Below are 27,945 nucleotides of genomic sequence, written 5' to 3' on the forward strand. Positions count from 1 at the left end.
TTTTACCACTGGTTCTCCTGCTCCTCTTGAGTGCTGGACGCTTTGTTGGAGCTTTCACAAGTTCCACCATAAGTGCGCATGAGACCAAATTTTCTCTACCTATTTGATCCCAACTTTAATAACAAAAAAACTTTATTGTTCTACTCACTATGACCGCCTGCGTCTTCGAATAGAAATACCTTTCCACTGGAGTTACCACCCACAATCCAGTTTTGAAGGGGATGCCAACTTACCACCGCTGGAACAGTCGCGGTTTTCAGATGGGCCAGCTGCTCCCCAGAGCTATGGTATATATCTATGGCTCGACTCATGTTGGCGATGGCGAAAACGTCTATGTTGGGCTTGAAACGGGCTTTCAAAATGCTGGTCCACCTCCCGCTTTGGCAATTGTGTTTGAGAGTGATTTTCGGTTGCAAATCTGATTTTGGTACACTTTTCAAATCAAAGATACGAATGGTGTCATCGTATCCATTGCAAACCAATGATGCATCCACAGGTGCGTATGAAACGGCAGAAACACTCAGTCTAGAATCGTAGCTTGCGACTTGGTCAAGACTGGAGTAATCGTCGTTTTGTAGCCATTCTGCAGATTTTACGATCTTGCGCACATCCCAGATTTTGAGCGTCCGATCTAATGAGCCTGTAGCAATCTCATGAGGCCTTTGCGGATTGATGCTGAAAGATCCTATTTTTTTGTCTGCCAACCGTAAGATATTTGGCGCTGTAGCTTTGGTTCTGATATCGAAACTAGTAAACTCTCCACCCAAAGTGGTCATAAAGACCTGGTTCGGGTCTTCGTAGCTGAATTGAAACTCACTAACGCCCATGGGATCGTCGTATTGGTCTTTAAGCGTTAAAACTTCATCACTCTGAAGACTGCTCAAATCAATTGAGCGTAATAGTCCGTCGTACGACGCTGTCATCAATTTGCTGGAGTCCTGCGGAAAAACATCGATCTTAGCCACGTTTTTGTTGAAAAGCTTTACTGTCGTAATATCTGGTGCCTCTATCTCATCTTTGGGGGGTTCAAGATGAACATTCCAGAGCCCAATATGGCCAGTAGTATCGCCAGCCACTACCAATTTTCGGTCCACTGCAGGATGGAAAAACATAGCACTGATACGGTCTTGAACAATCTTTATCTCATTGGGTTCAAAAACCTGGTACATTTGGAGGTCGAAATCCTGCTGTAACGCTGCCATATCTTTAGAAACTTTCTTGTGTTTTTGGATCTCTTTGAAAAAATCCCCAGAAGAAAAATTCTTGTTACTGTAGCTTTGGAATCGCGTCAAAAGCTCACTCTCGTCTTCAGATTTGATCAAATCACTTAGTTTAACATCTCCTACAACAGCCGTATTTTTCAATTCTTCAAGGTTCGGAGACTCGGACCTTTTCAAAAGCTCGTAATCGCTTACATGTGGGACTTCTTTTCCGTCTGACGTCTCTCCCATCAGCCTTCTGGATCTCCTGGTTGGTACCTTAGCCACTTTGGCACTTTTTTGAGGCGGCTTCCTCTTCCCATTGGCCTTTTTGACCTTGACTTGATCTTTCACACCAGCTTCACTCTTCAATTGTCCGGAAACTCCATTCAAATTGAGTTTTTTTAGCAAATCATTGTTTCGTTTGATGTTGTCCAACCGACGCTTCTGAAATGCACTCAATTCAGCCATATTTGAAGCTGTAGGACGTATGATCCGTTGGTTTTAGTGGTATCTTCTATAGTTTTGACTAAGAAGTCGTCTATATATGTAAATTACATCATTAACTCATCTCATCTCAAGAACTCAACTCAATTCAAATTCATCCGTCACTTCCTCAAGAAATGGCCAGTAATATCTTGTCTGTGTTCAATCCACCGCCACAAAGAGAATTGACAGATGAGGAAACGAAAGACTGTATTCCTTGCCAGATCATGAGCACGATGTTTAGTTTAGGATTTGGTGGATATCTAGCTCTGGGTAAACCCTTTGAGTACTCAGATAAAGAGAAGAAAAGAGGCATCTCATTAGAGAAATTTCAAGAGCTCAACCCAAGATGGTGGCGTGCCAGTCTCAGAGGTTTGGGCGGTGCTCTGATGGTATTTGGAGTGGTAAGGGGGACAGAAAAATGGCTGTGGAACTCGAATACGGGCAAAAAATAAGAAGAAAATAGACTACAAGTAAGCTCCTTTTTAAAGAAGTAGCCAGTGAATGACGACAAAATATATTAACAAAATAATAATTATCCACTTGTGTTTATACTGTTACAGTTTTTCTTGTAGGGCTCAAAAAGACATTCATCTTTTTTCCCGCTTCTTTCTCAACGACTCCTGGCCGCCGTGGCTGCATTTGCAGCACTTTCCAGCTGGCGTTTGACCAGCTTAGCTCTTTCGTTTTCCTCCCGTTGTAACATCTTATCCTCCTTTAGTCTCTTTTTGATGCGTTTGCACCAATGCCGGAACTCCCGGTCACCCTGCGACCGCCCTTTCTCTACGAAATCGTGGCATAGTAATTCTTGCAGCGAAGATCTTTCTTGCTCATCTTTGACACAACATCTGTTGACAAAATCGACCATTTCGCGTGAATGCTGCGGGCTCTGCCGCAGCCTAGGAGGCGGTTCATTGACAATACGCTGCAGAAGGTCTAAAATCCCCTCTGGCGTATCAGAATGGCCACCCAATGGAAACTCGCCTGTGACAAGCTCCACGATCATGAGTCCCAGAGACCATACGTCACCCTTCGTCGAGTAGACACTGCCCTGGATACGCTCTGGTGACATGTAGGTCGAAGTTCCAACAAATGTGTCGGCAATGGAGTTGATGAGTTTTTTGGAGACTCCGAAATCGCATATCTTGACATATCCTTTACTGTTGATAAGAACATTGGATGGTTTAATGTCTCGATGAATGATTTTGTAGTCCCGGTAGAGGTACGAGAGCCCGTTCAATACTGCAAATGAGATTTTGGCTAAAACCAGCTCGTTGAACCAGTTTTCGGAAGCATCTGGGGATCCCCGTTTCACAAACGATTTGTAAGTCGACATAATTTTGTCAAGGGAGCCGCAATCCATATATTCCATAAGGATGACGATTTCATTGGTAGTAGACGCCGTGTAGAACGCCCCGAAGAACCCAACTATATTCTCATGAGTCTTTACATTCTGCATGATAGTTAGTTCTCGTATGAGTTGGTTTTTGATGAGAGGCTTATTTTCTACCGGAATGGATTTTTTTGCAATAATGCGCGAGTCTGGAACATGCAATGTTTTCAGTACGGTGCCCGAGTTTCCGGACCCGATTTTTCCCAGCTGCACCAAATCTTGGAGCTCTATGGTGCTATCTTTAAACAACGACAGGTTTTCGAAATCTGCTCCCAACTCTTTGACCGTTTCATCCGTGGGTGTGATGCCCGCAGAAGACAAATCCGAAGTGGTTGGACTGGGCTGTTGTTCCAAAAATGCTCCAGGCGACGTTGCAGAGCTCACCACCCGGTTTAAGACCGGCCCACTGAACAAATCTGCTGTTCCTCCGGCTTTAGGCCCACCGAGCCTCAGATGTTTGAGATTTTTGCGTTTCAGCGACGACGGCTGGAAAAGCCGCGAGTCGACCTGCTCGCTTACCTGCTGCAGTCGAATACTTTGCTTTCCGAACTCCATCTCTTCACAGAAAATGCACTTGATCTATCCGTGAATATATATATGCGTGATCGTTTTCGACCGCGAAAAAGGGTCACCGGCTCGTTGCAGCGCGTCAATTACCGCCGATCCCTTCGTTTCCACTGGAAATCGCTCTCATCCACCACTTAAAACCCTCGAAATTGGAGTGAATTGGCTTGAATCTCAGCGATATTTATAGTCGAATCCTTTGAATCTTGCTTGAACTGTCCTTTAAGTTAGGACATTTCAGATTTTAATTTTTGATGGAAAAAAAACTCGTTCAAAGCGACCAGCACGACCCGTGATATACACGTGGTTTGAGATTGACTCCGTATCTCAAAAATTTTTTTTACAGGGGTGAAAGATCGAAAACAAACTTGGACTTGTACCAACCACTTTTTGGACGAGTCTCAAGAGCGCATAAACGAATCAATACAGCTGTTTTTGACCCTTTAAACATAGAACACTGGAAACAGACGGCTCCTTTTACTGGACAAAATTTTTTCCGCTGAAAAATCGCTTCATATTTGGAATTTTTGCTGTACCCGGGACGATAGAGATAATCGATCAAAAAACCGTACTTAAGGCTCACGTTCACTTCTGAATACGCTAGACTACCGGAACCATGGATTCTGAGTGGAAAACCGCTTTGAACATCCCGAAAAAAGATACACGGCCGCAAACAGACGATGTACTGGGAACCAAGGGCAACACTTTTGAGGATTTCTTCTTGAAGCGTGAGCTGTTGATGGGCATCTTCGAGGCCGGGTTCGAAAAACCTTCGCCAATTCAGGAAGAAGCCATCCCAATCGCAGTGGCCGGAAGAGACGTCTTGGCGCGTGCCAAAAACGGAACTGGAAAAACTGCAGCGTTTGTGATTCCCACGCTCGAACGTGTCAAGCCAAAACTCAACAAGATTCAAGCGCTTATCATGGTCCCTACTCGTGAACTGGCATTGCAGACTTCTCAAGTGGTGAGAACTTTGGGTAAACATTGCGGGATCTCGTGCATGGTGACCACTGGCGGAACCAATCTGCGTGACGACATTATGCGTCTCAATGACAACGTCCATGTGCTTGTAGGTACTCCTGGCCGTGTGCTCGATTTGGCATCGCGTAAAGTGGCAGATCTCAGCGAATGTCCTCTTTTTGTCATGGACGAGGCAGACAAGATGCTGTCGCGGGATTTCAAAACCATCATTGAGCAAATTTTGACATTTCTTCCTTCGCAGCACCAGTCTCTTCTTTTCAGTGCCACTTTCCCACTCACAGTGAAAGAGTTTATGGTGAAACATTTACACAAACCATATGAGATCAATCTCATGGACGAATTGACATTGAAAGGTATTACTCAATATTACGCATTTGTGGAAGAAAAACAAAAATTACACTGTCTCAACACTTTGTTTTCAAAATTGCAAATTAATCAGGCCATCATATTCTGTAATTCCACCAACCGTGTGGAATTGCTGGCCAAGAAAATTACGGACCTTGGATTTTCATGTTATTATTCGCATGCCCGGATGAAGCAGCAAGAAAGAAACAAAGTGTTCCACGAATTTCGTCAAGGAAAAGTGCGTACTTTGGTTTGCTCAGATTTACTCACCCGTGGTATTGACATTCAAGCCGTAAACGTTGTCATCAATTTTGACTTCCCTAAGACAGCAGAGACCTATCTACATCGTATCGGTAGGTCAGGTAGATTTGGACATTTGGGTCTTGCCATCAACCTCATCAACTGGAACGACCGGTTCAATCTTTACAAGATCGAGCAAGAATTGGGTACAGAAATTGCTGCTATTCCTGCTCAGATCGACAAGTCGCTTTACGTCGCAGAGGACAACTCTGCGGTCCCAGTGCCATTCCCATTGTCGTCTCTACCTAATACGATGGCTAATGTTGCAGGTCAACAATTGCCTCCTCAACAGACTCAACCGCAATTCCATGCAGCACCATCGACACAATACCCCGTTCCACAACAACAAAACCAGCCGCCACAAGGGTCTCAACAGCAATACCAACAACAGCAGCAACTCCAGCAACAAATTCAGCAGCAGCAGCATCAGCAGCAACAACAACAACAGCCGCACCATCCTCAAGCGTACCATCCTCAGCAATATATGCCTCAACAATACCCTCCCCAACAATATGCTCCTCAGCAATACATGCAGGGCATGTCCCCAATGAATGCCTCGGCCTCCTTGCAAGGCCAAGCATCCCCACATGGCTACTGAGTTTGGGCGTCTCCAGGTAATGCATTTTGGACTAGTTCCAATTTTTTTTTTTTTTTTTTTTCTCCCATATTCACCACCAAGGCCCATTTCACTACATCTTCCAAGGCCGATCAAGCATCACAGATCGTTTGTATCATTATCATGCATTGTATGGCACTCGATTTTCGAAGTATTGTGACTATTTTGTTTTTCAGTGTTTGCCATCGTCAGAGCCAAACTATTCATTCTTCATATGGCAGAGAAGCTTTCGTGACTCTATCGAATGGATCTTTTCAATCTCGAAAGTTCTCAGCACCCAGCAATTGTCATTGAATTTGTCTCTGTACTATTGAACAAAAGTTGTGTGTATCACATCTTTCGAACAGAGAAAAAGCGTCAATCGTAACGCATTCTCAAGCATTATTAAAATCCGGCAGGGTACTGTCATCATGCTTCATCCATGTAAAACGTATAGTTGCATCGTGGTTTACATTGTCAACGAAATGTTCAACCTTGATAATATCCATGTAGGTCTTTTAGCATCAGTGTCTCGAGGGAGATAACTGCATACCCATATCACTTCGAACTATTCCGTATCTATCTCTGCTTTCCGCGTCTGCCAAATTGGATCTCGACCGTCGAGGTGAGATCTGCACAACATTATATCTCTAGCAGACTTCTAAGTTGTTTTCAACTTTTCAACTTAGATCAAAAGTTTAGAAGCAGTTGAAAACAGTACAAATGGGTGTTTTTGACCTCGACGAACAACGTCTTGCAATCGGCTACGCCGTGGAATACATCAAGCATGCTATATTCGAACATTTCACTCGATTCGAACCAAGAACGTTGATCATATGTGGTTCTGGATTAGGGGGAATCGTCGACAAAGTATCGTTGAAACCAGAGCCATTGGCAATCCCATACGGTAACATTCCAGGTTTCAAGTCCAGCACCGTTGCTGGACATCAAGGGAAATTGGTTTTTGGATATATGCAAGGAAGTCCAGTGGTATTGATGTGTGGAAGATTGCACTACTACGAAGGCCACGAACTCCACGAGACCGTTTTCCCCATCAGAGTGATGAACGAATGGGGGTTTATCAAAAACCTGATTGTTACCAATGCATGCGGAGCTATCAACCCTGACTATGAGGTCGGAGATCTCATGTGTTTGAACGACCATATCAATTTTCCTGGTTTGGCAGGCCAACACCCATTGAGAGGACCTAACTTTGACGAATACGGTCCAAGATTCCAAGCTCTCAGCGATGGATACGATTTGAAGCTTCGCAAATTGCTGTACAATAAAAGAGCTGAGTTAGGTTTGGAAAGACCTCTTCACGAAGGTGTCTATTCGTTCGTGTCAGGACCTACTTTTGAGACCAGAGCCGAGGCCAGAATGATACGTGGATTCGGAGGAGATGTTGTTGGTATGAGTACGGTACCTGAAGTGATCGTGGCAAGACATTGTGGACTAAGGGTCTTGGCCTTGAGTCTTATCACGAACCGGGTTGTTGTTGATCCACCAGCCAGCGCCTTAGACGAAAATCCGGTACCGATTGATCAAGGTAAAGCCACCCACGAGGAGGTCTTAGAAACAGGGTTCTTAGCCTCTGTGGATGTTGAACGTCTAGTGGAGGCAGTCGTTGCCGAGCTTTGAATAGCGTAATCTCTCTATATTCTTCTGATAGAAATGCAGATATTTATACGTACATTTTGTTAGACTTCAATTGTGATCACAATCGATTATATCCTCCTTCTTTTGGCTTTTTTGAGGCCTACTCTTGCATAGCCCACTTTCACTGTTCCACCTCGCCAGCGGATTCCCATTTACCTTCCAGATTTTCTTTCCACAAGGTCACTTTGTTATCGCCTCCTGAGATGGCCAGGATGTTTCCTGAAAGCGACCAGCTAGCCCTCCACAAAACGTCTGGGAACTTGTCGTCCTTCAATAGGGTCTTCTTCCAAGGACCCTGGTTATTTTCTTGTGTCCAGATTATGCAGGTACGATCCTGAGACACAGACGCCAAGTATGAACGCAGGAGCATCGAAGGGGACCATGCAACGTCTCTTACCCAGTCTGTGTGACCTTCAAGTGTGTCTTGTACCAAATACGTGTTTGCTTCTGGGCTGTATTTCCAGACTTTGACAAGATTGTCGGCTCCACCTGTGACGAAACGGCGTTCCTGAAGAGATGAGGAGCCATCTTGCAGAGCAGCAGATGCCCAAGAAGCAGTATTGACGCCAATTGCGTGAGCATCTAGAACGACAGGTGCGGTAGTACCGTTTTCCTTGAATTCAACAACTGACACTTTCCCATCGGACGAAGCTGCAAGCAGAAAAGGTCCGTATTCATGAGGAGCCCATTTCACAGAGTTCACAGATGCAGAATGCACAGCATGGACCGCAGTTTGCACCCAACGTCCGTTTTCTTCCTTCCAGATCAATACTTTTCCATCATAAGAACACGATGCCAAAATCACACCAAATTTGGGGTGGGCCCAGTCCACTTGCCACACCGGTCCCTCATGCCCATGAAGAGTTTCTACCAGCTTATGAGTGTCGTTTTCCACTTCGAAGATTTTAATTGTTTTGTCGGATGAACATGTTGCTAGACGTTTGCCATAATAGTCCAAAACCGCGTCGTGAATTAGCTCCGAGTGAGCATTGGAAATCGTGGCCATATTTTAACTTGCCAAATCTACAAATACCACAAAGAATGGGTGGTCAATGGTCCCAGATTGAGCTGTTTTGGGATCAGTTCTTGGTGATGGAATTTGAACATTGTTAGTAGTTAGTTAACATGCTATTTGATATTTAGACCAGGAATGAGGACGAGTACAAAACCCAGCTCACGAGTACATGCGTACGTAGTGATATACATTAGGATCACTACACACGTAAAGTGCTTTCATTCTTATAGACAGCCTTATTGACCGAAGCTTGATTAGGGGATTTACTACATGGTAGCTTCTCTTTCAGGCGTCTGTCACAAATACTCTTGAGGTATGTTGAGCTTTTAAAGCGATGTAGATGTCAGATATCAAGATTCGTATATTCGTGGATAATGATGTATGTCTTTTTGGTAATCACGTGCCACAGCATCCTCTGAAACTATGGCCAGTTAAAGCTCTGGCAGGTTCGAGATATACCTTAGATTAAGCCTCTTGATGGATTACTACTTGTTGAATTGGTTAGAACGTTGGTTTGATATTAAGTTTCGGCTTTCTTCCCACAATTTTTTTTTCACTGAAAAGCTTAACTGATTCAAATAGTCCTGAGCGTTTGCGCATGGAGCCGGATTATAGTGGACGAGAGAAGAGTCTAATTCGCAATTAGTCGCTTAATGTTTGGGAAAAATACCAGTTAAAACTTTGAGAACATATTGTTGTCAATTTGCCCTATGTAGAAGGTATCTGTGCGAAAAAAAAGCTTGTAAATTTGAATGAGCCTTTGCACATCGATGAAGAGCTCATTTATTATGGATTCGCTAAATCAAAGAGATCCGGCCTCCATCCAGCCCTCTTTCAATGCGAGAAAATAAATGTCACTTTGTACATTTCTGTCGTTGCCCTTGGGATAGTTGTCGGCGACAGCGACGGAATAAGAGGTCAGTAGAACTACACCAAAACCAATGCAACCAGTTCCTTGAAGACGTCCCCCAGAGCGAGGTATTGCTAGTTGAAGTGCAAAAAATGTTTATTTGTATGTGAAGAATTGTCACTGTAAAACACACCTTTCAAATAGGAAAATTGATACCTCCAAAATTGTTTCTGCGACGCGCCAACAAACCCCGGATTAGCCTTGCGAACTGTATCATTAAAAAGATCGCAAATAAGCCTAGGATCAAGAATGCGTCTTTTAAAGTAGGTAGGCCGTAATAGTTGGAAGAAAGCACTGTCCGCTCCGGTTTCTCGTAACGGGTCTTGCAAAGCTTCTTGAGTAATTTAGAATGCAGCGGCTCACCACCTGTTCTTGTTTGGACTGATTCCGCACTAACTAGCCAACCAAACCTTTCTGCTGATCTTGTAAGCCACAGAAGCCAGGATTTAAATTGTAGCTTCAAAAGGGAAAGCTTGACACCCAGGAATATCGCTGGATTCACTTCCAATGCCATGCTATAGCACTTTCTCGCTAGCGCAAAGTTTTGTTCGACACCCAACCCGTACTCGTACATGTACCCCAGATTCCAACTCCCCAAAGGAGAATAGGAATCGCTTTCATAAAATGCTGCTGACCGCTCGTAGTCACCTAACTGGTAGTAAATGTCGCCTGCAACAATAAGTGCGTCTTTTGCAGCTCCCAACGACGCCAGCGCATAGTAACGTGCTGCCCAGCGCTTCCGCTCCACGGGAGAAAAAGGTGGCTCGTCCAGATTATAAGCAGGTTGGTGAAGTATGAAGGCAGCATTTGTTTGAGCTATCTCAATTCCCTGTTCAGCTGCCTGTGCATATAGCCACAAGGCCGCTTCCGTCTCGCCTCTGAGTAGCGCTAAGAACGCGTCTCTCATATGAGGAGCGACCCGTGTTTCTTGTGATTCAACAAATCTTCTGAACTGTAGCACAACTAAGGCTATATCACCGACAGAAAGTCCTTCCATTTCGACTGCCAACTCATAGATCGCTTGCTGCTGTCCCACATTTGAAGCACCTCTAAGTGAGAATTCGGAGGTTTTCACAGTTGGTGGCAGCAAACCTGACTTGTACAGCTGATATCCTTGGTAGAGGCTTTCACCACGCATATTCTTCTCGTAATGCTCTAGCGCTGCCGTGGCGTTCTCACGAAAATAGTGCTGAATCTTGCCGAGATTTACATGTGCAAGCGATTGAGAGGAGGTTGGCATGGACACTGCATCCATCAGTATTGATTCAGCTGCATCTACATCTCGATATGGAAAGCCTTGTCCAGTGAGAAGCATATGACCCCACAATTCTAAGCATCTGCCGTAGTAGTATTTCTGTAGAGTATCCATTATTGGCAGCTGAGACGCGTATTCAGTTATCGTGGCATTTAATATCTGTACAGTAGCCCCTAGGTTGCGTCTTTGAGTGTATGTGCCCAAGTAATTGTCAAGAGCGGTGTAATACAAGTCCAGAAGCTGTCTGCTGTCCTCGTCTTCTTCCTTGAAAAAAAATTCTCCAGGAACGAGCTTAACACCTTGTGAGCGTAGAATTGTCAGGGCAGGAGTTGTGATATCAGGCCTATTTGCCCTGAATCTCGAGATAGTAGACGTTCTCCGACTCAGACCAGTGCCCAACAGACCGCCTGTTAAATCTGGAATGCGAACATAATAAGATTCCACGTAGGGATGGAATATTTGCCACTCAACATCCGTGTAATTTTCACGCAGTTCTGTGGCAAGCCCGCTGTAGAGCATAAGGGCTTTTTCCTCGTCCAGAGGAACGTTTATACCCTTGGAATATCGATACGCCAATGCCATGATAGCCCTCAAATCCCCCAGCTCAGCTGCTTTTTCATATAAGATCAGTCCTTGGGGAATATCCACTGGAATGGTACCAAAAAATCCGGTGATATGCATTACACCTAGTTCAAAAACCGCAGAGGCATTGGTGTAATCTGTGAGATTGTTAAACTTCTGTAGATGATGGAACGCCAAAGATTTGTTCTGGGGAACTCCATATTGTTGTTGCAATAATATTTGAGAGAGGACGTATGTAGCTTCGGTGTTGTTGAAAACTTCGCTAGATCGCACAAGTTCCGAGTACATGAGTCTATTGTCGTGGCTTTCTGAAGCAAGAAAAGCAGCCCAGTTATGCTCCTGCTCCTCTTCGTAATAATCAATCGGTAAAGTTATATTTATCCCACCTTGGTGGGGATCCCATTCTTGTGCAGAGTTGATCAAACATTCCTCGTGTTTCGGCAGGAGTGCCAGGTTTTTAGCTACAGTGTCCCATTTGTCTTCTTGTAAGCAACGGACGAAGATGCAATTGACCAGGAAAGCTGTGATGAAAGAAGCTTTCATGTATTATGGGATTCAACCAATGCGAGGGACAAAAGAAGCACCACTAATGTCAATTGAACGTGTAATCGTGACAGGGTGTCTCTAGAGGTGCTACTTCTTCTAGTTCCTGAATCACATCTTGGATAGTGTTAATCATATATCAGGTCACATGATGGTCTGAGCGTAATACGATATTTCAGAACTAAGAAGGTCTATGGAGCCTGCTTAATTGCGCGGTACCGTTCGTTGGTATTGTTATCTCAAGAATGTGTACTGAGCTCTATTTCTTTGTATCTAGCTTGAATTAATGGCACCGGTAACGAATTTACACACGTATATAAGTTCCGAGCGATCTTTTGCCAGTTGAATACGTTTTAACGGGTTCAGAGATTCGAATTGGATTGGAGATAAGCTCAAAACTCAGGATAAATTCAAGGCTACAAGAATTTCGACTGAAAAAGTGAAAAAAGTAAAACTTGATCACTTTTAGTAGGAAATGGGGCTCGAAAGACGCACCGGAACGTTCGCCGATGCCGTTAAATGTTAGTGAAGAGAGAATTAATCATCGGGGAATGGTCTGCTTAGCAATGCGATTAGATTTATAGCGAACCTAGGTATGTTGTTCGTTAGTCGAGTGGTAGCTATCAAGATTATTACCTGACGCTGTGCCAAAAAAGTATAAAGTGATGTGATTTGGCAAGATCAAACTTACGAGAACATAAAAGCCAAAGAACGACCCTGGAAGCATGCGAGGCTCCTTGAAGGTTGTGGAAAAATTGACATTTTTCTCGAAGATAAACTTTAATTGCTTCGTCCCATAGCATGAACTTTTTTCACAGCTCCCGGATGAGGTAGTTTCCTACGCCAATTTTCACATCGCCACACCCACAGGGTACCATATCTTCAAATACCGTCAGGTATGAATGAATCATCTTCAATTGTTGTCGTTGATTTAATTCACACCAACATCATTGCCCAGCTCCCAAGATCTGTTACATTTTTGTCATTTTATTCGGTTTCTGACACAACGCATCGCCAGCAAGTATCAGTAGAGGATAATCATAACCATTGAAAATTTAAAAAGTACTAATTCTCACTCAAGAAATTCTCATGATATTGTTATCTCGCTAGCCCTGAGCCAACGATCTCTACAGCTGTTCAAAACCAGAATAATCCTAATGGGCAGTATTTCATCATGTGATCTCTTGGTTTATTAGCGGATCTACACAGGCTCATCACAGTTGAAAGCTCGAGATCAAACTACGTTTTACTCACCATGGTCCTCGCTCGATGTACTTTCACCCTCTCAAATGCACGTAGGCTGGATATGTAGCTGTTCCCAAGAGCCAAAGTCCATTTACTTTCTCAACGTATGTCGCGCATGCCAGCATATATCTTGCCATCAGTGCCAAAAACCAGAACTGGCCGTAAAGTTCTGTCCCGGATGCTACTCGACAGTCGATAGTGGGAGCCTAACGCAATGCATTAAAAATTGTTTAGAGTGTCCAAAATGCCAAAATCAGTTGGTTGCGACAACCGACGGTCGACGACTTTCTGACAAAAAAGAACTGATACTGAGCTGCCATGGCTGTGGATGGACCTATCAAACTGACGAATTGAAGAATGCTCGATCTCAAGGTCTGGCTCTTTATTTCGACTCATTGCGCCAAAAATCAGACCCGCAATTGGCCAGGTTCCGTGATCTACGGGCCTTCTACAACACCAAACGGAAATTAGAGGAATTTGAAGCAAGGACCAACAAGGGTGTGCTTGAAACTCTGGATGAAGCTACATCTCGAGAACTAGCGGCTAAACTTCAAACTGCAAAACTGTTTGAATTGATTGACGAAGAACATGCGGTTCCACTGCCGAAAAGAAAGTTTACACCTAACGATTCTGAAAGGAATTTGTCGTTACTACCACTGCCACGCAGACTTAAGGCAAAATATAACTACAAATGTCCCAAATGCGATGCCTATATTACTAAGGTGTTTCCAGATCCTAAGTCTTCGCGATTCGTTCAACAATCCTTTGCGACAGACCTCGTGCCAGACGTCAAAGCTGTTCCGCTGGCAACTGTCCATTCATCAGCCGACTGCACTTCAAAAGACGTGGCACTTGTTTTCAGGGTACCAGAGCAAGCTGCAAAGGTTACCAAGGTATTATTGACACCGCCAATCAATGCTTACTTACCCGTGTGCGATTTCGATCTCAAGCTTGAAAATGGTTTTGTGCGGGCACAAACCCCAGAGGACGATATCAAACAATTCAGTGCGCGCATTCCGAGCTATCTATTAAGTCAGAGCCGTTTTTCGAAAAACTGTCTACAAACTTCGAGAAACACGCTTCAAGCTGACGTTGTGGATGAGGGAGATGGGTGGGCCATAATCCCATTACATCTGGAGGATGATTCCGAATCCTACCAGGTGCAGATGGACGTATCCACCAACGATATTCAAGTAACGCTCCAGATGGTTGTATCTACATAGACAAGTAACTCAAATATACTTATCATCACCTACTAAATCAATGAACACAAGTCCGAAAACACACATCTCTTTCATACAAGAACACTCATATTCAGATGAAGAGTATGGTACCCAAGGACACCATTGCTCGTGTTTTTCAAACTTGTTCTTTCAACCACGACTCCACAAGAATCACGGAGTCTACGTTAACAGTTATCGAAGAATACCTTGAAGTGTTTGTTCGCGAAGCTGTGCTACGATCTGTGGAAAACAAAGATCGTGTGAAAGAGGAAGATTCCAATCGTCTAAACAATGAGCTAGTTCTGACTCACAAAGATCTGGAGAGTGTCTCCGGACTTCTGCTGCTAGATATGTGAAATCATGAAGCATGTTCTTCAAGAAATCCTAACAAATGCGGGATTAAAGTTATCTACAATTGAAGCCTTTACAATTTTGAAGGTGTTTGATCCGTTTCATGCCATCAGGTATTTACACCATGACTTCACTTTCTTTCAGAATGCGCTCCTGGCCTGCACAATGTCTTTAAGAACAGGCATTATCAGATCTAATGAGGTTTCAACCATAGGTCACTGGCATTTTGATCTCACGATCGGATAAATAACTCTGTATGTTTCTGAATCAAGTGGGCTGTAGGCCTGAACTCTCTGGAGCATTGAATGGCCCGATGCTCAGAGGCTGATTGCTAATTGTGTTACGAACAACTGAAAACCAATTGGGCGTGGCCATGAGGTAAGCATGATGCAGTGATTGTTGTTTTACGCATCGTTAAAACCAACCTCTCTCCGTAAGTAATTCGTTTCAGCTGGTCAGTTCCCGCTGCATGTTGTCACTGGTGTGGCATATAAATGGTCAATATATAGGGGAATATAAGGCCCTGTGCTTTTGGTTGTTTAACAGATTCTTCGTCACTCCATGCTATCTTAAGAAGATGCATCAGTTAGCACGCAGGTGATTAGATTTGTACATTCGCAGGTCCGCGTGCGTAACAGTCTAACCAACAAATCTATTCTAGCGTTCCTATCAACGTCTGGCTCGATAAGTTTATCTTCACTCGCACTTCGTCCATCGTGGTTTTCAAAGACATGTAAAAAGACAGATCTTTAAATTCTGAAGTACAAACTTAACTACAAGTCTATTAGACTTACGCCTTGATCTGCTGCTCCGTTGGAAGCATATTGGTTGCGCTGTTGTTGAGGCGGATAATTTTGATTCCCATTCCCAAACCCATAGCCAGTGTAAGAGGGCACAACCGAGGTACTTGGAAGTCCCGTGTATTGTTGGCTTAAGAAAGGGTTCTTCTTGCCCTGTGATTCACTTGTGACCTGCTTATAACCTGTACCTTGTGAATTGATGAAGGTGCCGGTCTTGGTATGCTGAGCAGGAATACGAGTACCACCTGTATTACCGAATGTATCTAGACCAGCACCTGTGGCCAAAAGATTGTTCAAGTCGCTGAACTTGTCAGAGATAGACTGGTTCCCAGTTCTGGTTTGTTTGAGTGGCTGCTGTGGTGGGGAAGGAACTCTTTGTGGAGCAGGCGCTTGCTGTGGCACTTCCACTGGACGTGGAGGAAGTGGAGCGGGTGTTTGAACCGTATTGGGTGGTGGGCTCATTTGGTTGTTTCTTGCGAATGGGTTGTTAGAGCCTGTTGCTAAGGGTTGCAACTGTTGTTGTTGCTGTGCAAGCGACTGCAAGTATCGCTGATGCGCAAGTGCCTCCTCTTGCTGTTGTTGTTGTAAAGCCAGGTACTGTTGTTGGGCGAGGTATTGCTGCTGAGCCGCTTGTTGATATTGTTGTTGCGCGAGCTGTTGTTCATTCATCTGCTGTTGATATTGAAGATACTCCTCTAAGGTAATTGGATTTCCGAAAACATCATAATACATGGCCTGCTGTTCGGGTTGCTTGTACTCGAACATCTGGTTTTGAGCCTGCTGCATTTGAAGTGCTCGTAGACGCCTGAGCTCTTCCTCTTCTTGACTGAGCTGCAGGGCGGTCTGCAGGTCGTCATTGCTATTATCGTAGAGCTCCAATCTTCTGCGACGCTCTTCTTCTTCCTGCTCTGCGGTGAGTCTGCTTTCCTCTAAAGCACGCTGCATGTCGTCGTCGTTGAGATTGTCGCGAGTCCGACGCCGTCTTGGCCGACGGTTCTTCCGTCTTAGTTCTCTTTCCTCTCTCAAACGCTCGTCGTCCAGCAACAGCGCGGTCAGTTCACGCGCTTTGACACGCACAAGCTGACCTTGGTCGGTTCCAAGTTCGTCCTCGTGTATAAACTCCTGCAATGTTTTGATGATATACAAATTCTCTTTGGCCCAAGGAACACAATGATCTGAGCCACACCGGACCAAATAGTCCAGCACCGTTAACGATTTCGCAACATGACGCCAATTTTTGCCCTTATCGTTCAACCGTTTATCTAGCATATCCATGATCTCGAAAAAACTCACATTGTCCCACGACCTTTCCGCAATCTCATCCAAAAGGTCCACAGATGGTCCATCTGAGTCATTAGATGTAGCCTCCCGTAACAAAACCTGTGTGCTCGAATATCCGTTCACCACATTTTTGGCCTTTCTCATCAACGATTTTGACATTTTCGAAGCTTGGAAATTTCTGAACTTCCGACGCTACAAATTTAAATCCAACAAAATTGCACGCAGCTACACACACACAAAACTCAAGCCTGCAAGCGTTCCAAAAGGGGTCGTACTTAACCGTTTCGTTCGTGGTTTTGGTTAGTTCAAGACCCCTATAAGAGAGTCTATAAATTCCAATTTTTCATGGTAATTTAACCAGCATTCTCACCTCGTATATGATGACTCAGTGCTGAAATTACAATTCAAATAGTTTTTGAGCCAAATATGATACTGAGTGTATGTTTGGAATGTACTTGACACGTAGAAATCCAAACTGTGTCAATGCCTCATCGTTACTGCGACTTGCATTGTTTTTAGCTAATAAAAACATTTAGGAAATATATATCGCTATTAACGGGTGTGTCGCTGTCGCCCTATGAAATTAGCTTAAGTATATATAAATATATTGTAGCTTTTATCCACGTATCGATGAGCTTCAAAGAAGTGATTGAAAAAGGCACAAGACAACGCTCCGACAGCTATTTAGATACTGATAGAGACTCACAGTGACTCCAATTGTCTGTGGCTAACCAATTGCATACATTGAGTTTTTCCAAGCGCCAATTTAGGGTCATTTTACGGCTGGAAGGTAGTAAAACAGTCATCTCGGCAAAAAAAAATAGGTAGATCAAATACAGCGGATTCACGTTGCAAATTGAGAGTTTCAACTGTTTATGATACGATTGGCCCGTTTTGGAATGTCTTCAGGTAAAAAACAGGCCACCTTAGCGGCGTTTTTCAGCTCTAAAAAGAGAGATGTGGACGATACGTCAAAATTGGACAAAACTGTCAAAAAGCCCAAATTGAACGATACAGATGGTACAGAGCCAAAAAGCTCATCTTTGGAGGTGTCGTCGTCGACACTTGATCAGCCTGTGGTAGACCCAATTCCTGCATCGTTGAAGCCCGCGAAACCCGTTGTCCAAAACGATATCCCTGGTGCGCCAGAAATAGTCCCCAAGGCCCCAAAACAGTCCAAGATCCTGTATTCTGAAATCTGCAATGTCTTCAACGAAATCGAAACTACATCTTCGAGACTACAGATCGTCAAGTTGTGCAGTGATTTCTTGTATTCAGTACTTTCCCATACTCAAGATGATCTCGTGCCAATCACCTACCTGCTGATAAACCGATTGGGTCCCGATTACCAGCCCGGACTCGAACTTGGGCTTGGAGAGGGGCTTCTCATGAAGACGATCAGCGAAAGTTGCGGCAAATCTCTGCCACAAGTGAGGGCGCGCTACCGTGAGCTCGGTGATCTGGGCCGCATAGCTCAGGAGGCAAGAGCAGTACAGCCCACCATGTTTAAGCCCAAGCCACTAACCACGGGTGAAGTGTTTGCCAATCTACAGGCCATTGCTAAAGCTCAAGGTAAAGATTCACAATTGCGTAAAATCCAGTTGATCAAGAAAATGTTGACCGCATGTGAGGGTGTAGAGGCTAAGTTTCTCATAAGGTCTTTAGAGTCTAAACTCAGAATTGGGCTCGCCGAAAAAAGCGTGTTGATCGCACTATCTAAGGCGATCTTAACTCATGAACACGACGGTAAAGAGCCCTCTGCCGCTTCCGTAGATGCAGCTGAAGAGAAAATTCGTGATGCTTTCTGCCAAATACCGAACTATGAAATTGTGATAAAAACGGCTCTTAAACATGGCATCATGAACTTAGATAAACACTGCGTGTTGACGCCGGGCATCCCACTCAAGCCCATGCTGGCGAAGCCGTCAAAATCCGTCTCTGAAGTTTTGGATCGATTTCAAGGACACAGGTTCACCTGTGAGTACAAATACGATGGCGAAAGAGCCCAAGTCCACTTGCTTCCAGATGGCACGATGCATATTTACTCTAGAAATGGCGAAAACATGACAGAAAGATATCCAGAGATCAAAATCAGCGATTTTATTGCGAACAAAGACGCTACACATAGGCTTATCTTGGATTGTGAGGCGGTTGCATGGGACAAGGAACGCAACACGATTTTGCCCTTCCAAGTGCTGAGTACACGGAAACGAAAGGGCGTGGTGGCCGAAGACGTTAAAGTTAGAGTGTGCTTATTTGCGTTTGACATTCTGTGTTACAACGATGAGCCTTTGATAAGCCGTTCTTTTGCGGAACGCCGTGAGTACTTGCATCGGGCGCTGAAGCCGGTTCCTGGGGAACTGCAGTTTGCTAGTGAAATGACCACTACGAGTCTTGAAGAGATGCAGCACTATTTGGACCAATCCGTGAAAGATTCTTGCGAGGGTTTGATGGTGAAATCGCTGGACGGCGAGGATTCGCAGTATGAACCCAGCAAACGGTCCCGTAACTGGTTGAAGTTGAAAAAGGACTATTTGCAAGGTGTGGGCGATTCGCTGGACTTGTGTGTTTTGGGTGCATACTATGGGCGGGGAAAACGTACGGGTACTTACGGAGGGTTCTTACTGGGCTGCTACAACCAAGATAGCGGCGAGTACGAGACCTGCTGCAAGATCGGCACCGGGTTTTCCGATGAGATGCTGCAAAAGCTGTATGACGATTTGAAGCCCACAGAGATTGACAAGCCGAAAGCTTTCTACGTTTACAGCGAATCTGCGCCGCCCGACGTCTGGTTCGAGCCCACCATGCTGTTCGAGGTCCTGACCGCGGATCTATCGCTTTCGCCAGTCTACAAGGCAGGCTCAGGTTCCTACGACAAGGGCATATCGCTACGATTCCCAAGATTCATACGCATACGAGACGACAAGGGTGTGGAGGACGCAACATCTTCCGAGCAAGTTATAGAGTTTTACGAGGCGCAAGCGCATATGAGCTAAGAATGGGAGAGATTTGCATGTAGGAAATACCGGAAAGAAATGGGGTGGGAAAAGGTGTAAGAAACATGGGTGCTTTATAACGCGTTATTGTTTTGGTTGTTTACGTGTCTGGGTTCAAAATAACAAACAACCCAGACACTTTTATGGATCACATGACGAATCCTATTTGATTATGTCAGCCTTTTTGTCAAATATATCACATGACCTTCCGGGAGTTATCGGATGACACCCAAAACTACACTTCCAGCTATAAGTAACCACACCTGGATTGAAGACAAAACTACGCCCTCTTTCTCCACAACATCATTGAGGTTAAGAAAAGGTATAAAAAGCCCTTTAAGGATCTAGGGATTTCAGGAGAACTTTTTGTGTGCTGCTGTTTCCCCATCGAAATAACTGATAAACTTACACCACGCCTTCTTTTCACTATGACAAGCACAATTCCAGCGCCAACAGATGTGGGTGCTTTGGCCAATCGCATCAACTTTCATACTAGAGATCAACACAACAAAATTGACGCCCAGATGAGCGTCAAGTTCGCTTTTGCCATGAAACACGGCTTCATATATCGTCAAGGCATTTTAGCGTTCTATTACATTTTCCAAGCTATTGAACAGGAAATCGACAGAATTTTGGAAAACGCAGAGACTAAACAAGAATTGCAGACCAAAGAGATCCTAAATCAGTTTTGGGTAGATGACTTTCGGCGTTCAGACAAAATATTACAGGATTTGGAGGTTTTGTACGCAAAGGAGTATCCCAAAAAGACAGATTTACATGAATTCATACAGCAAAACGTGCTGCCCATGCAACAACAGGCATTCGTGGATTACGTTCATCAGGGCATCCAGAATAGTCCAACTACGGTGCTGGCGTACTGTCACGTGCTGTATCTTGCCCTTTTCGCAGGCGGACGTGTAATGCGTTCGACGGTGTACAGATCGACAGGGCTATTCCCCAAATTCCCAGATCTCACCCCGGAAGAAGTGGTTCGTCGTGGAACGAATTTCTTCACTTTCAGCTCCGAAGGTGTGACAGCCGAAAACCAGCTTCGCAAGGACTACAAACGCGGATACGAATTGGCCACACGCCAGGGTCTAACCGAGGAGCAGAAATTGGATATAATCGAGGTGTCAAACGCGATTTTCGAGTGGAACACCCGGGTTATTTCGGAACTGGGTGAGATCAATCGTCAAGAACTAATGGGCAAGCTAAGCTTTAAACTAATTACTTTTGCCCTGGACGAATGGAAACACACAGAGAAATTGAGTCGCAAACAGAAAAGTCTCGTGCTGGCCATGGGCGTTATGATTCAAATCCTGGCGATGTGGTGGATGCTGCGTAGATTCTTTTAGACAGATAAGCCATATAAAATGTAGGGCCTCCAAAAATAGCGGAAATGAAGATGGTGAACTTAGAAGTGTGCAGTGTCCAGTTTTTGGTTATCTATACGGCCTTGCAGCTTTTTCTTATAAATTTTGAAATATTGGTGTAAAACGCTGCTGCGAACGACAACGTCATGCGAATGCTCCTTTTCTCGCGTATGTACAGGGAATGATTATAAAAGTGTGGGCGTTCCACTCATTTACCTTGAGACTTTTTCCTCTTTTCAGCTTTTTGTCTCTTTCTTCTCTTCCGCAGCTTATGCTTTTTCATTTTTAGTCGTCTTTTCCGCATTACACTGTCTGTGAACAGCTCTTCAGGAGTTGTGTTTGGTTCCATTGGCACTATTGGCTTCAGTAATGACACGGGCATCGCTGACTGAGTTAAGATCGTATGGCTTTGGAAAGTGTGCATGCCAGATCTACCAATTGCACTCGAGACACGAGGCTTCAGCAGCGCTCGCGCTGCCAGTTGTCTAAAAGCACTAAGCATATTCTAGTACCGTTGTGGAAGCCACCGGATGTCGAACAGAAAACCGGTTCCCGCTACTCACTGTTTCTGATGCTTCATCCATTCCAATGGTGGTGGGTGAATGAGTATCTTTAAATTTCAAAAATTTTAGAAGTTCAATAATCGTGTGAAGCGATGAGCCTTGGCGACCAGAGATTCTCGGTGTGAAGAACGAAGCAATTGTGGTGGGCATGGATTAAGCTGAGCTTTTCGTTGTAACTCGTTTTGGAGTTGCCATGTGTGCGGTGAAACTCACGATCTCAGAGTAAATATAAGAGTTCTTGTGTGTCACGTGACCCCAAGGAATATTTGTTTTCCAGTTAGAACGGAGGTGAAGGGTCATTTCGTAAATGCGGGTTTCTAGCTTTGCGGACCCGTTCCTAATTGACTTGCATAGTATAGGCTGATATATTTGACCAGTTGCATATTGGATTGGGTATTTTTCAGTCATTCTTTCTGGCAGTGTCGTTGTGCGTAAATTGGTGTGTCTGAAAAACTCCGGAGGTAAACGCAAAAAGGGAGGAACGGAATTGGTCAAAAGTGATATCGGCCTCTTCATTTGACCAGCCAAGTCACACAGCAACAACTGCCGTGCCACGGTCCTCATACTTCAGCACTGCGTTCATAACACGCACGTGATCGATGTCAGTGACAGATTTTCATCTACACAACAATGCGTTAGAGCTACAAATAACAAATCCAGAGACCCTCAGGTATTACTTATTGAAATCTGGAGACCATTCTTCCCCTCGATGTCCTACGACTTCACGTCTCATTTCACGACGTGACGAAGATTCACCCAAACGCGCGATGAGGTTTACAGTTCAACCTTCAAACAACTCTTTCGCCCACTTTGTTAATCATACTAATAACATGGTCTACTAAGAGCCCTTTAGATCCCTCTCGTCACAGACTTTTCTGACATTTTCAAGATTTTTGAAAATACCAAAAAACAACCATAAAAATAGGCCCTAGACTTCAACGAAAACTCAAACTAATCATTAAAAAATAAGACTCAATTCTAACAATAATCTACGCTATTGAAATGATTCTAGCCTGTTCACAGCTTGTTCAGCTGGGTTAACTTCTTTCCTGTTAACTTTATTCACTTCCCATACTAATTACATTTTGAAAAATTTTAGAATAAGACATCTATAAAGTAAACCTAAACTTATGTTGTAGCTCATCGCCGTATTTAAGGTATAGGTTTATAAACTTTCCCTAGCATTGATAAACGCTATCACCGATATCTCAAACGAGGTTTAGCTTTATTACTCCTTTCCGATGCGCGGGTATGTTGCCAATAGTGCTGGTATTCGCTATGGTGTTGGTCTAATGCAGAAAAGACATATCATGGGATTTGTTCGAAACGCACTGGGATTGGACCCACCACCTTCTCCAGATGAGCCTACGGTAGAAAATAGGTTTCATCCGTGGGATCAATCGCCTTCTCCCGACTTGAGAGAAAGAGCGGCCACCATACGGGCTTTAGCTAAATGTCCTGTTACTGGCCAAGAAATCAACTATACTTGTCCAATATCGGGTATCCCAACACACCACTCACGGGAAGCTTGGGAGAAAGATATCGATTATCAACAATCGAAGAGACCGGAAATTTTGAAGAAAGTTAACATTTACGAGCATGATCTGAGGTCCGGCAGGCCGTTCCCAGAATTCGATTTCCCGCTAGACCAGGATTTTGACCGTATGGTCAACCTGACGAACTGGGATCTTTTCTTCTACACGCGTGGCTTCTACTCTATGGATACGGAATTTCAACTTGCCGCGTCTACGAAAATGCTCAGCTATCCAATCACAATTGGATCCGTTCTTCACCAATTTTCGCCATACTCTTTGAATCCAAAAGGTCCTATAAGTCTAGAAGGTCTCAAATCGCTAGCAGCACTCCGCTACACGTTATATCCTGAGCAGAACCGCCGCGTTGTTTCCACTGCCAAAGACAGCCCACTTCGAATCTTCATCCTTGGGGCCAGAGCCGAAGCACAGTTGCCGGGACATGTTTGGAAACAATTGCAATTTATGTTCCCAGAAACGCAGATGGAGTTGCATTTTGTCGGCCCAGAGTCTCATTTTGATAGAAATAAGCGAGATTACGTGCATTCGTCAACGCCTATTGTGCGCAGAGTAGACGAAACTTTGAGTTTCATCTACCACACGGACTTTTTCCATGTTCTTCATGAAGCCCAGGACTTTTTCCCTTACGATCCATACACAGACATTTTCTTCTGTTTCCATCCTGGATTCGCCGCCCCAGAGTCTCGAGAAAACTGGATGGGTAAGACCATGGAAGCTTTGTTGGAGACAAAATGTGCCATTTTCACCACAGGGTTCAACGAAGCCGATCTCAAAAGAGACATGGCTGCTGTTGTGGATACCTATGGAAAAGAGTTGGACATGCTGATGGAACCCTCTCACAACGTGTTTGGCAGTACCAAGTGGGAACTCAACGACATGAACCCTCAACAAGTGTATCAGTTCAATATGTACATGGCTGGGTTCAGAGGTAAACGGTACCATGCCATTGAAGTATAAGGTAGGTAGCCAAAACACCTGGCCATTTCGCGGGTCTTGTAAATATTAATCCTGTATGTAAATTATACATATGTATACCCTTGATTCTTCTTTTTACTTTTCAGACAGTCGTCTGTGTATGTCATTATTATATGTTACATTATAGCGTTGTAGAACAGCACGAAATCCCGCTGGCACTTCTCCCAGCGCTGTGGGTCGAAGAAAACGTACGAGCCTCGTTCGGATGCACCTCCTGGTGCTACCACTGGTTCCATCATTGGGTCTTTTGTGAGCCATACCTTTAGAGTCTTGTGGTAACGCCAGTTCCGCTTGCGGAGCTCCAAATACGTCAGTTCCTGCACGACGCTGCCTGGATGTTTGTAAAAGAGGTAAAAAAGTGTTTCGTCTTGAAATAATGAGATTTTGGCATGGTCCTGTTGGACTGAGTTGAAAACCGGGTTATTAGACCCAGACTGCAGTATGTTGGGAATTTTGGTAAACGATTCGGGAATAAAAAAGCGCGGTTCTACCTCGCTACGCGAGGTTTCTACCCATGGTGATGGAAATGTGTCTAAAACTCTTTGTCTCCCGTTTGCATCACTGGAAATTCCTAACGAGTGAAGCACTGGTGTGAGATCGATTCCCAGAGTCATAGAAGGGTCATAATCCGCACTTTGGTCTTCACGCCTTATCAGAGGTAAAAGTGCCTTGAGCCCATACTTATCCATCTTGCCAAAGTCGAGACAACGCTGTATATTCACTGCTCTTTCAAGTTCATCAACTCTGGTTTCTTCATGACATCAAATTTTTGATATTAACAATGATATATATATTATATATAGATAGAATATAAAATAAAGCTCATCGCTAGAAACTTAAACTACTAAAGAACAGTATTTGAACTTTGAAAGACCAGCTTTTCGAACTTCAAGCATCTCATTTCTTCGAAACTCTTCCGATAACCATGTCTTACAGGCTTACTCCCAACATTTTGGTTACTGGAACACCAGGCTGTGGGAAAACTACTACAAGTGAACTTTTGAGTAGACATCTGAAAGATAGCCGATACTACAACATAAGTGATTTTGCTAGAGACAATAAGTGCTACGAGGGGTTTGACGACGCAAGAAAATCGCATATTGTGGACGAGGACAAGCTTTTGGACCATTTGGAACCTCTGTTGCGGAAAGGAGGAGCGATTGTAGACTGGCACGTTAATGACATCTTCCCTGAGAGACTGATAGACTTGGTGGTTGTTTTGAGGTGTGACAACTCTGTGCTGTACGATAGACTGGCCGCACGGGGCTACCACGAAGCCAAGTTGCAGGAAAACATCGATGCTGAGATTATGGGTGTGGTGATGCAGGACGCTGTGGACTCGTACGCCGCGGAAATAGTGGTGGAGCTGCAAAGCAACTCGACAGAAGATATGGAGCAGAATGTGGATCGGGTTGTTATGTGGACCGACGCGTGGCTGAAGCAGCATCCCAAAGGCGTGACAAACGAGAGGGACGACAAAGGAGAGGACGAAGACGAGGACGGATCCGGGAGTGACGGCGCAGAAGAGGAAGAAGAGGCCATTGAGGGTGACAGCGATGATAATTAGGGCTCTTGATAACTACAGCCCTGGTTTTTTTTGGTTTCTGTGATCGAGGCCATTTACCTCCATACCCATACACTTCATCAATGAGATTTCAAAACACACAAACTGGGCCTATACTATTTTCCAAGTGATGAACAACAAAACAACTTCAGATCGTTGCTAACCTTCCTGGTTCCAGCTAGCACTCAACTTCTTCTAGAGTCACATGACTATCGCATGATTATCACATGCTCGGAAAGGCTCGTTAGTCATGACACAATTCCAGGTCTATTCACGGTCAAAAATTTTTAGCTCATCTCTCGTGAAAAATTCGAGCTATTCAACCTTTAACCATTCAAGATCATCAAAGTTCGAACCAGTTTTGGCGCGAAAAGTCAACGTCACAGGCGTCTAAGCGATGCATTATGTTGTGTTAGAGGTGGAGGTGGCTCGTCGTGAAGACAGGGCAAAAGACTGGGCTCAAATCGCGCGATTTGAATACCAAATCTTGGATGCGAAAACGTTAAAACAAGCGTTTGCTAAAAACCGACAGGTTCAGCTGGGTCCTGGGTGCTCATTGCAAGAGGCCGTGGGTCAATTGGATCGGGATATCGTGGAGCATGCTGGGGGCGATTTTGTGCTGTGTTCTCTGGGGTCGACGTGGCATTTTCGTGTGACGATGCCACGACAAGCGCGGGACGAAGTTTTCATTCTACCGCCGCATTTGCAGCACCCTAAGGTTTTTGATTTATGGAAGGAGTATCAGAGATGGTGCGTGAATCATCCGGAGATCTTGGCGTTGCGTACCACAGCCACTTCGTCACAAAGCAAGAAAACCAAAGATTTGGATGAATTACGTGCGGTCTTGGAACTTGAAAACGTGGCGGATGACGCTAATGAAGAGTCAAAAGAGCCGGTAGATAATGCGGAGACTCTCCTTAATCAGGCTCTTGGAGTTATTTTGCAGCTGCACCAAAAATGTTGTACTCCGGAGGACAAACTTATGGTCTTGACGCATCCGTACGATTCGTACCTCGACGTGCGTACCTTTTTGCAAGAAAGATCCAAAGTTTTATACATGAACAATTTGCCTCCCGATACCACACAGAGCGAACTGGAGTCCTGGTTTACTCAATTTGGAGCTCGTCCGGTCGGTTTCTGGACCGTCAGAAATATCGTCGAAGAAACCTCCAACGTCAATAATAATTGGTCTAGTAACAACAGCACGTACGTGGAGGCAGAAGATAGTATCTCAGGATTTGTGGTATTCCAAACGCACGAAGAAGCCACAGAGGCTCTTTCTTTAAATGGGAGATCGATACTGTCTAACATCGCCAACACGAAACAACCAAGGGTCATTGAGCATACTGTTGAGATTCAGCCTTCAAGCGCAAGAGTCCTGGATAGAGCTCAAGAAATTCTCTCTCCTTTCCCACAAAGCAAGAACAAACCTCGACCTGGCGACTGGAACTGTCCTTCGTGTGGGTTCTCCAACTTTCAAAGAAGAACCACTTGTTTCCGCTGTTCATTTCCTGCAAACGATGCTGGTGCTATGAACAAAAACGGCTACGTTAGAAATTCATTGCAGCAAACGGCGCTTGGTGATCTACAGACTGGCTTCAAGCCTGGAAACGGTATTGCTGGAATGTCACCTATGCCTGGTCACATAGCAAATGCGCTCATTCAGCAGACGCATCTTTCTCAGCAACAGCATCAGCATCAGCATCAGCAGCAACACCAGCAGCAACATCAGCAGCGCGTGCGTTACAACCATGCACAACGACTTGGTCAAGCTCAACAGGGTGGATCCAACGTGCCTTTCAGAGCAGGCGATTGGAAGTGCGCTGTTTGCACATATCACAATTTTGCCAAAAACGTGGTATGTTTGCGCTGTGGTGGTCCGAAGACTACTGATCACCAACAAAAAGATTTAGGCACTGTCAACTCCTATAACAATATTCAAGGGATTGACAATGGAATGGGTATTACGTTGAATACTAGGAGCTTTTCGGAGCCTGCATGGTAAGAACGCATTATAAACATAAAAATTGCAAGTGGGAGATAATGGTTATTGGTTTATCGTACACTTCTTTTCGTATTCGTCAGCTGTATGAATCGGAAGAATTGACTAAAAGTATTGTAATAAGGTAGGGGTTGGAAGCATAAAAAGTTAGTTATCATCTGTTATGAAAGTAATTTATAGTACCAATAATGA

General features: G+C 44.4%; 17 protein-coding genes across 17 annotated transcripts; 10 read left to right on the forward strand and 7 right to left on the reverse strand.

Moving 5' to 3' along the window:
- Nucleotides 1–140: 140 nt before the first annotated feature.
- Nucleotides 141–1,670, reverse strand: CMR1 (LALA0S05e08504g1_1; the record flags this gene model as incomplete). The annotated part of the gene is made up of 1 exon (XM_022772471.1): nt 141–1,670. The coding sequence occupies one exon, from the start codon at nt 1,668–1,670 to the stop codon at nt 141–143; it is 1,530 nt and encodes a 509-aa protein (XP_022628792.1).
- Nucleotides 1,671–1,822: 152 nt separating this feature from the next.
- Nucleotides 1,823–2,140, forward strand: DMO2 (LALA0S05e08526g1_1; the record flags this gene model as incomplete). The annotated part of the gene is made up of 1 exon (XM_022772472.1): nt 1,823–2,140. The coding sequence occupies one exon, from the start codon at nt 1,823–1,825 to the stop codon at nt 2,138–2,140; it is 318 nt and encodes a 105-aa protein (XP_022628793.1).
- Nucleotides 2,141–2,298: 158 nt separating this feature from the next.
- STE7 (LALA0S05e08548g1_1) lies at nt 2,299–3,633 on the reverse strand (the record flags this gene model as incomplete). The annotated part of the gene is made up of 1 exon (XM_022772473.1): nt 2,299–3,633. One exon carries the CDS (start codon nt 3,631–3,633, stop codon nt 2,299–2,301), a length of 1,335 nt encoding a protein of 444 aa, XP_022628794.1.
- Nucleotides 3,634–4,258: 625 nt separating this feature from the next.
- DHH1 (LALA0S05e08570g1_1) lies at nt 4,259–5,866 on the forward strand (the record flags this gene model as incomplete). Its single annotated transcript, XM_022772474.1, has 1 exon — nt 4,259–5,866. One exon carries the CDS (start codon nt 4,259–4,261, stop codon nt 5,864–5,866), a length of 1,608 nt encoding a protein of 535 aa, XP_022628795.1.
- Nucleotides 5,867–6,586: 720 nt separating this feature from the next.
- On the forward strand, nt 6,587–7,504 carry PNP1 (LALA0S05e08592g1_1; the record flags this gene model as incomplete). The annotated part of the gene is made up of 1 exon (XM_022772475.1): nt 6,587–7,504. One exon carries the CDS (start codon nt 6,587–6,589, stop codon nt 7,502–7,504), a length of 918 nt encoding a protein of 305 aa, XP_022628796.1.
- Nucleotides 7,505–7,643: 139 nt separating this feature from the next.
- Nucleotides 7,644–8,528, reverse strand: SEC13 (LALA0S05e08614g1_1; the record flags this gene model as incomplete). The annotated part of the gene is made up of 1 exon (XM_022772477.1): nt 7,644–8,528. The coding sequence occupies one exon, from the start codon at nt 8,526–8,528 to the stop codon at nt 7,644–7,646; it is 885 nt and encodes a 294-aa protein (XP_022628797.1).
- Nucleotides 8,529–9,583: 1,055 nt separating this feature from the next.
- On the reverse strand, nt 9,584–11,827 carry HRD3 (LALA0S05e08636g1_1; the record flags this gene model as incomplete). Its single annotated transcript, XM_022772478.1, has 1 exon — nt 9,584–11,827. One exon carries the CDS (start codon nt 11,825–11,827, stop codon nt 9,584–9,586), a length of 2,244 nt encoding a protein of 747 aa, XP_022628798.1.
- Nucleotides 11,828–13,116: 1,289 nt separating this feature from the next.
- Nucleotides 13,117–14,295, forward strand: LALA0_S05e08658g (LALA0S05e08658g1_1; the record flags this gene model as incomplete). The annotated part of the gene is made up of 1 exon (XM_022772479.1): nt 13,117–14,295. The coding sequence occupies one exon, from the start codon at nt 13,117–13,119 to the stop codon at nt 14,293–14,295; it is 1,179 nt and encodes a 392-aa protein (XP_022628799.1).
- A 95-nt stretch (nt 14,296–14,390) lies between these two features.
- On the forward strand, nt 14,391–14,651 carry MHF2 (LALA0S05e08680g1_1; the record flags this gene model as incomplete). Its single annotated transcript, XM_022772480.1, has 1 exon — nt 14,391–14,651. The coding sequence occupies one exon, from the start codon at nt 14,391–14,393 to the stop codon at nt 14,649–14,651; it is 261 nt and encodes an 86-aa protein (XP_022628800.1).
- A 768-nt stretch (nt 14,652–15,419) lies between these two features.
- Nucleotides 15,420–16,886, reverse strand: ENT1 (LALA0S05e08702g1_1; the record flags this gene model as incomplete). Its single annotated transcript, XM_022772481.1, has 1 exon — nt 15,420–16,886. One exon carries the CDS (start codon nt 16,884–16,886, stop codon nt 15,420–15,422), a length of 1,467 nt encoding a protein of 488 aa, XP_022628801.1.
- Nucleotides 16,887–17,602: 716 nt separating this feature from the next.
- Nucleotides 17,603–19,723, forward strand: CDC9 (LALA0S05e08724g1_1; the record flags this gene model as incomplete). The annotated part of the gene is made up of 1 exon (XM_022772482.1): nt 17,603–19,723. One exon carries the CDS (start codon nt 17,603–17,605, stop codon nt 19,721–19,723), a length of 2,121 nt encoding a protein of 706 aa, XP_022628802.1.
- A 428-nt stretch (nt 19,724–20,151) lies between these two features.
- HMX1 (LALA0S05e08746g1_1) lies at nt 20,152–21,078 on the forward strand (the record flags this gene model as incomplete). Its single annotated transcript, XM_022772483.1, has 1 exon — nt 20,152–21,078. One exon carries the CDS (start codon nt 20,152–20,154, stop codon nt 21,076–21,078), a length of 927 nt encoding a protein of 308 aa, XP_022628803.1.
- A 226-nt stretch (nt 21,079–21,304) lies between these two features.
- Nucleotides 21,305–21,598, reverse strand: QRI5 (LALA0S05e08768g1_1; the record flags this gene model as incomplete). Its single annotated transcript, XM_022772484.1, has 1 exon — nt 21,305–21,598. One exon carries the CDS (start codon nt 21,596–21,598, stop codon nt 21,305–21,307), a length of 294 nt encoding a protein of 97 aa, XP_022628804.1.
- Nucleotides 21,599–22,900: 1,302 nt separating this feature from the next.
- Nucleotides 22,901–24,169, forward strand: MSS51 (LALA0S05e08790g1_1; the record flags this gene model as incomplete). The annotated part of the gene is made up of 1 exon (XM_022772485.1): nt 22,901–24,169. One exon carries the CDS (start codon nt 22,901–22,903, stop codon nt 24,167–24,169), a length of 1,269 nt encoding a protein of 422 aa, XP_022628805.1.
- A 134-nt stretch (nt 24,170–24,303) lies between these two features.
- Nucleotides 24,304–24,876, reverse strand: CDC36 (LALA0S05e08812g1_1; the record flags this gene model as incomplete). The annotated part of the gene is made up of 1 exon (XM_022772486.1): nt 24,304–24,876. One exon carries the CDS (start codon nt 24,874–24,876, stop codon nt 24,304–24,306), a length of 573 nt encoding a protein of 190 aa, XP_022628806.1.
- A 236-nt stretch (nt 24,877–25,112) lies between these two features.
- FAP7 (LALA0S05e08834g1_1) lies at nt 25,113–25,754 on the forward strand (the record flags this gene model as incomplete). The annotated part of the gene is made up of 1 exon (XM_022772488.1): nt 25,113–25,754. The coding sequence occupies one exon, from the start codon at nt 25,113–25,115 to the stop codon at nt 25,752–25,754; it is 642 nt and encodes a 213-aa protein (XP_022628807.1).
- A 394-nt stretch (nt 25,755–26,148) lies between these two features.
- Nucleotides 26,149–27,756, forward strand: NRP1 (LALA0S05e08856g1_1; the record flags this gene model as incomplete). The annotated part of the gene is made up of 1 exon (XM_022772489.1): nt 26,149–27,756. One exon carries the CDS (start codon nt 26,149–26,151, stop codon nt 27,754–27,756), a length of 1,608 nt encoding a protein of 535 aa, XP_022628808.1.
- Between the last annotated feature and the right edge of the window lie 189 nt (nt 27,757–27,945).

Source organism: Lachancea lanzarotensis, scaffold LALA0S05, assembly GCF_000938715.1.
Source record: "Lachancea lanzarotensis genome assembly LALA0, scaffold LALA0S05, whole genome shotgun sequence".
Taxonomy (NCBI): domain Eukaryota; kingdom Fungi; phylum Ascomycota; class Saccharomycetes; order Saccharomycetales; family Saccharomycetaceae; genus Lachancea; species Lachancea lanzarotensis.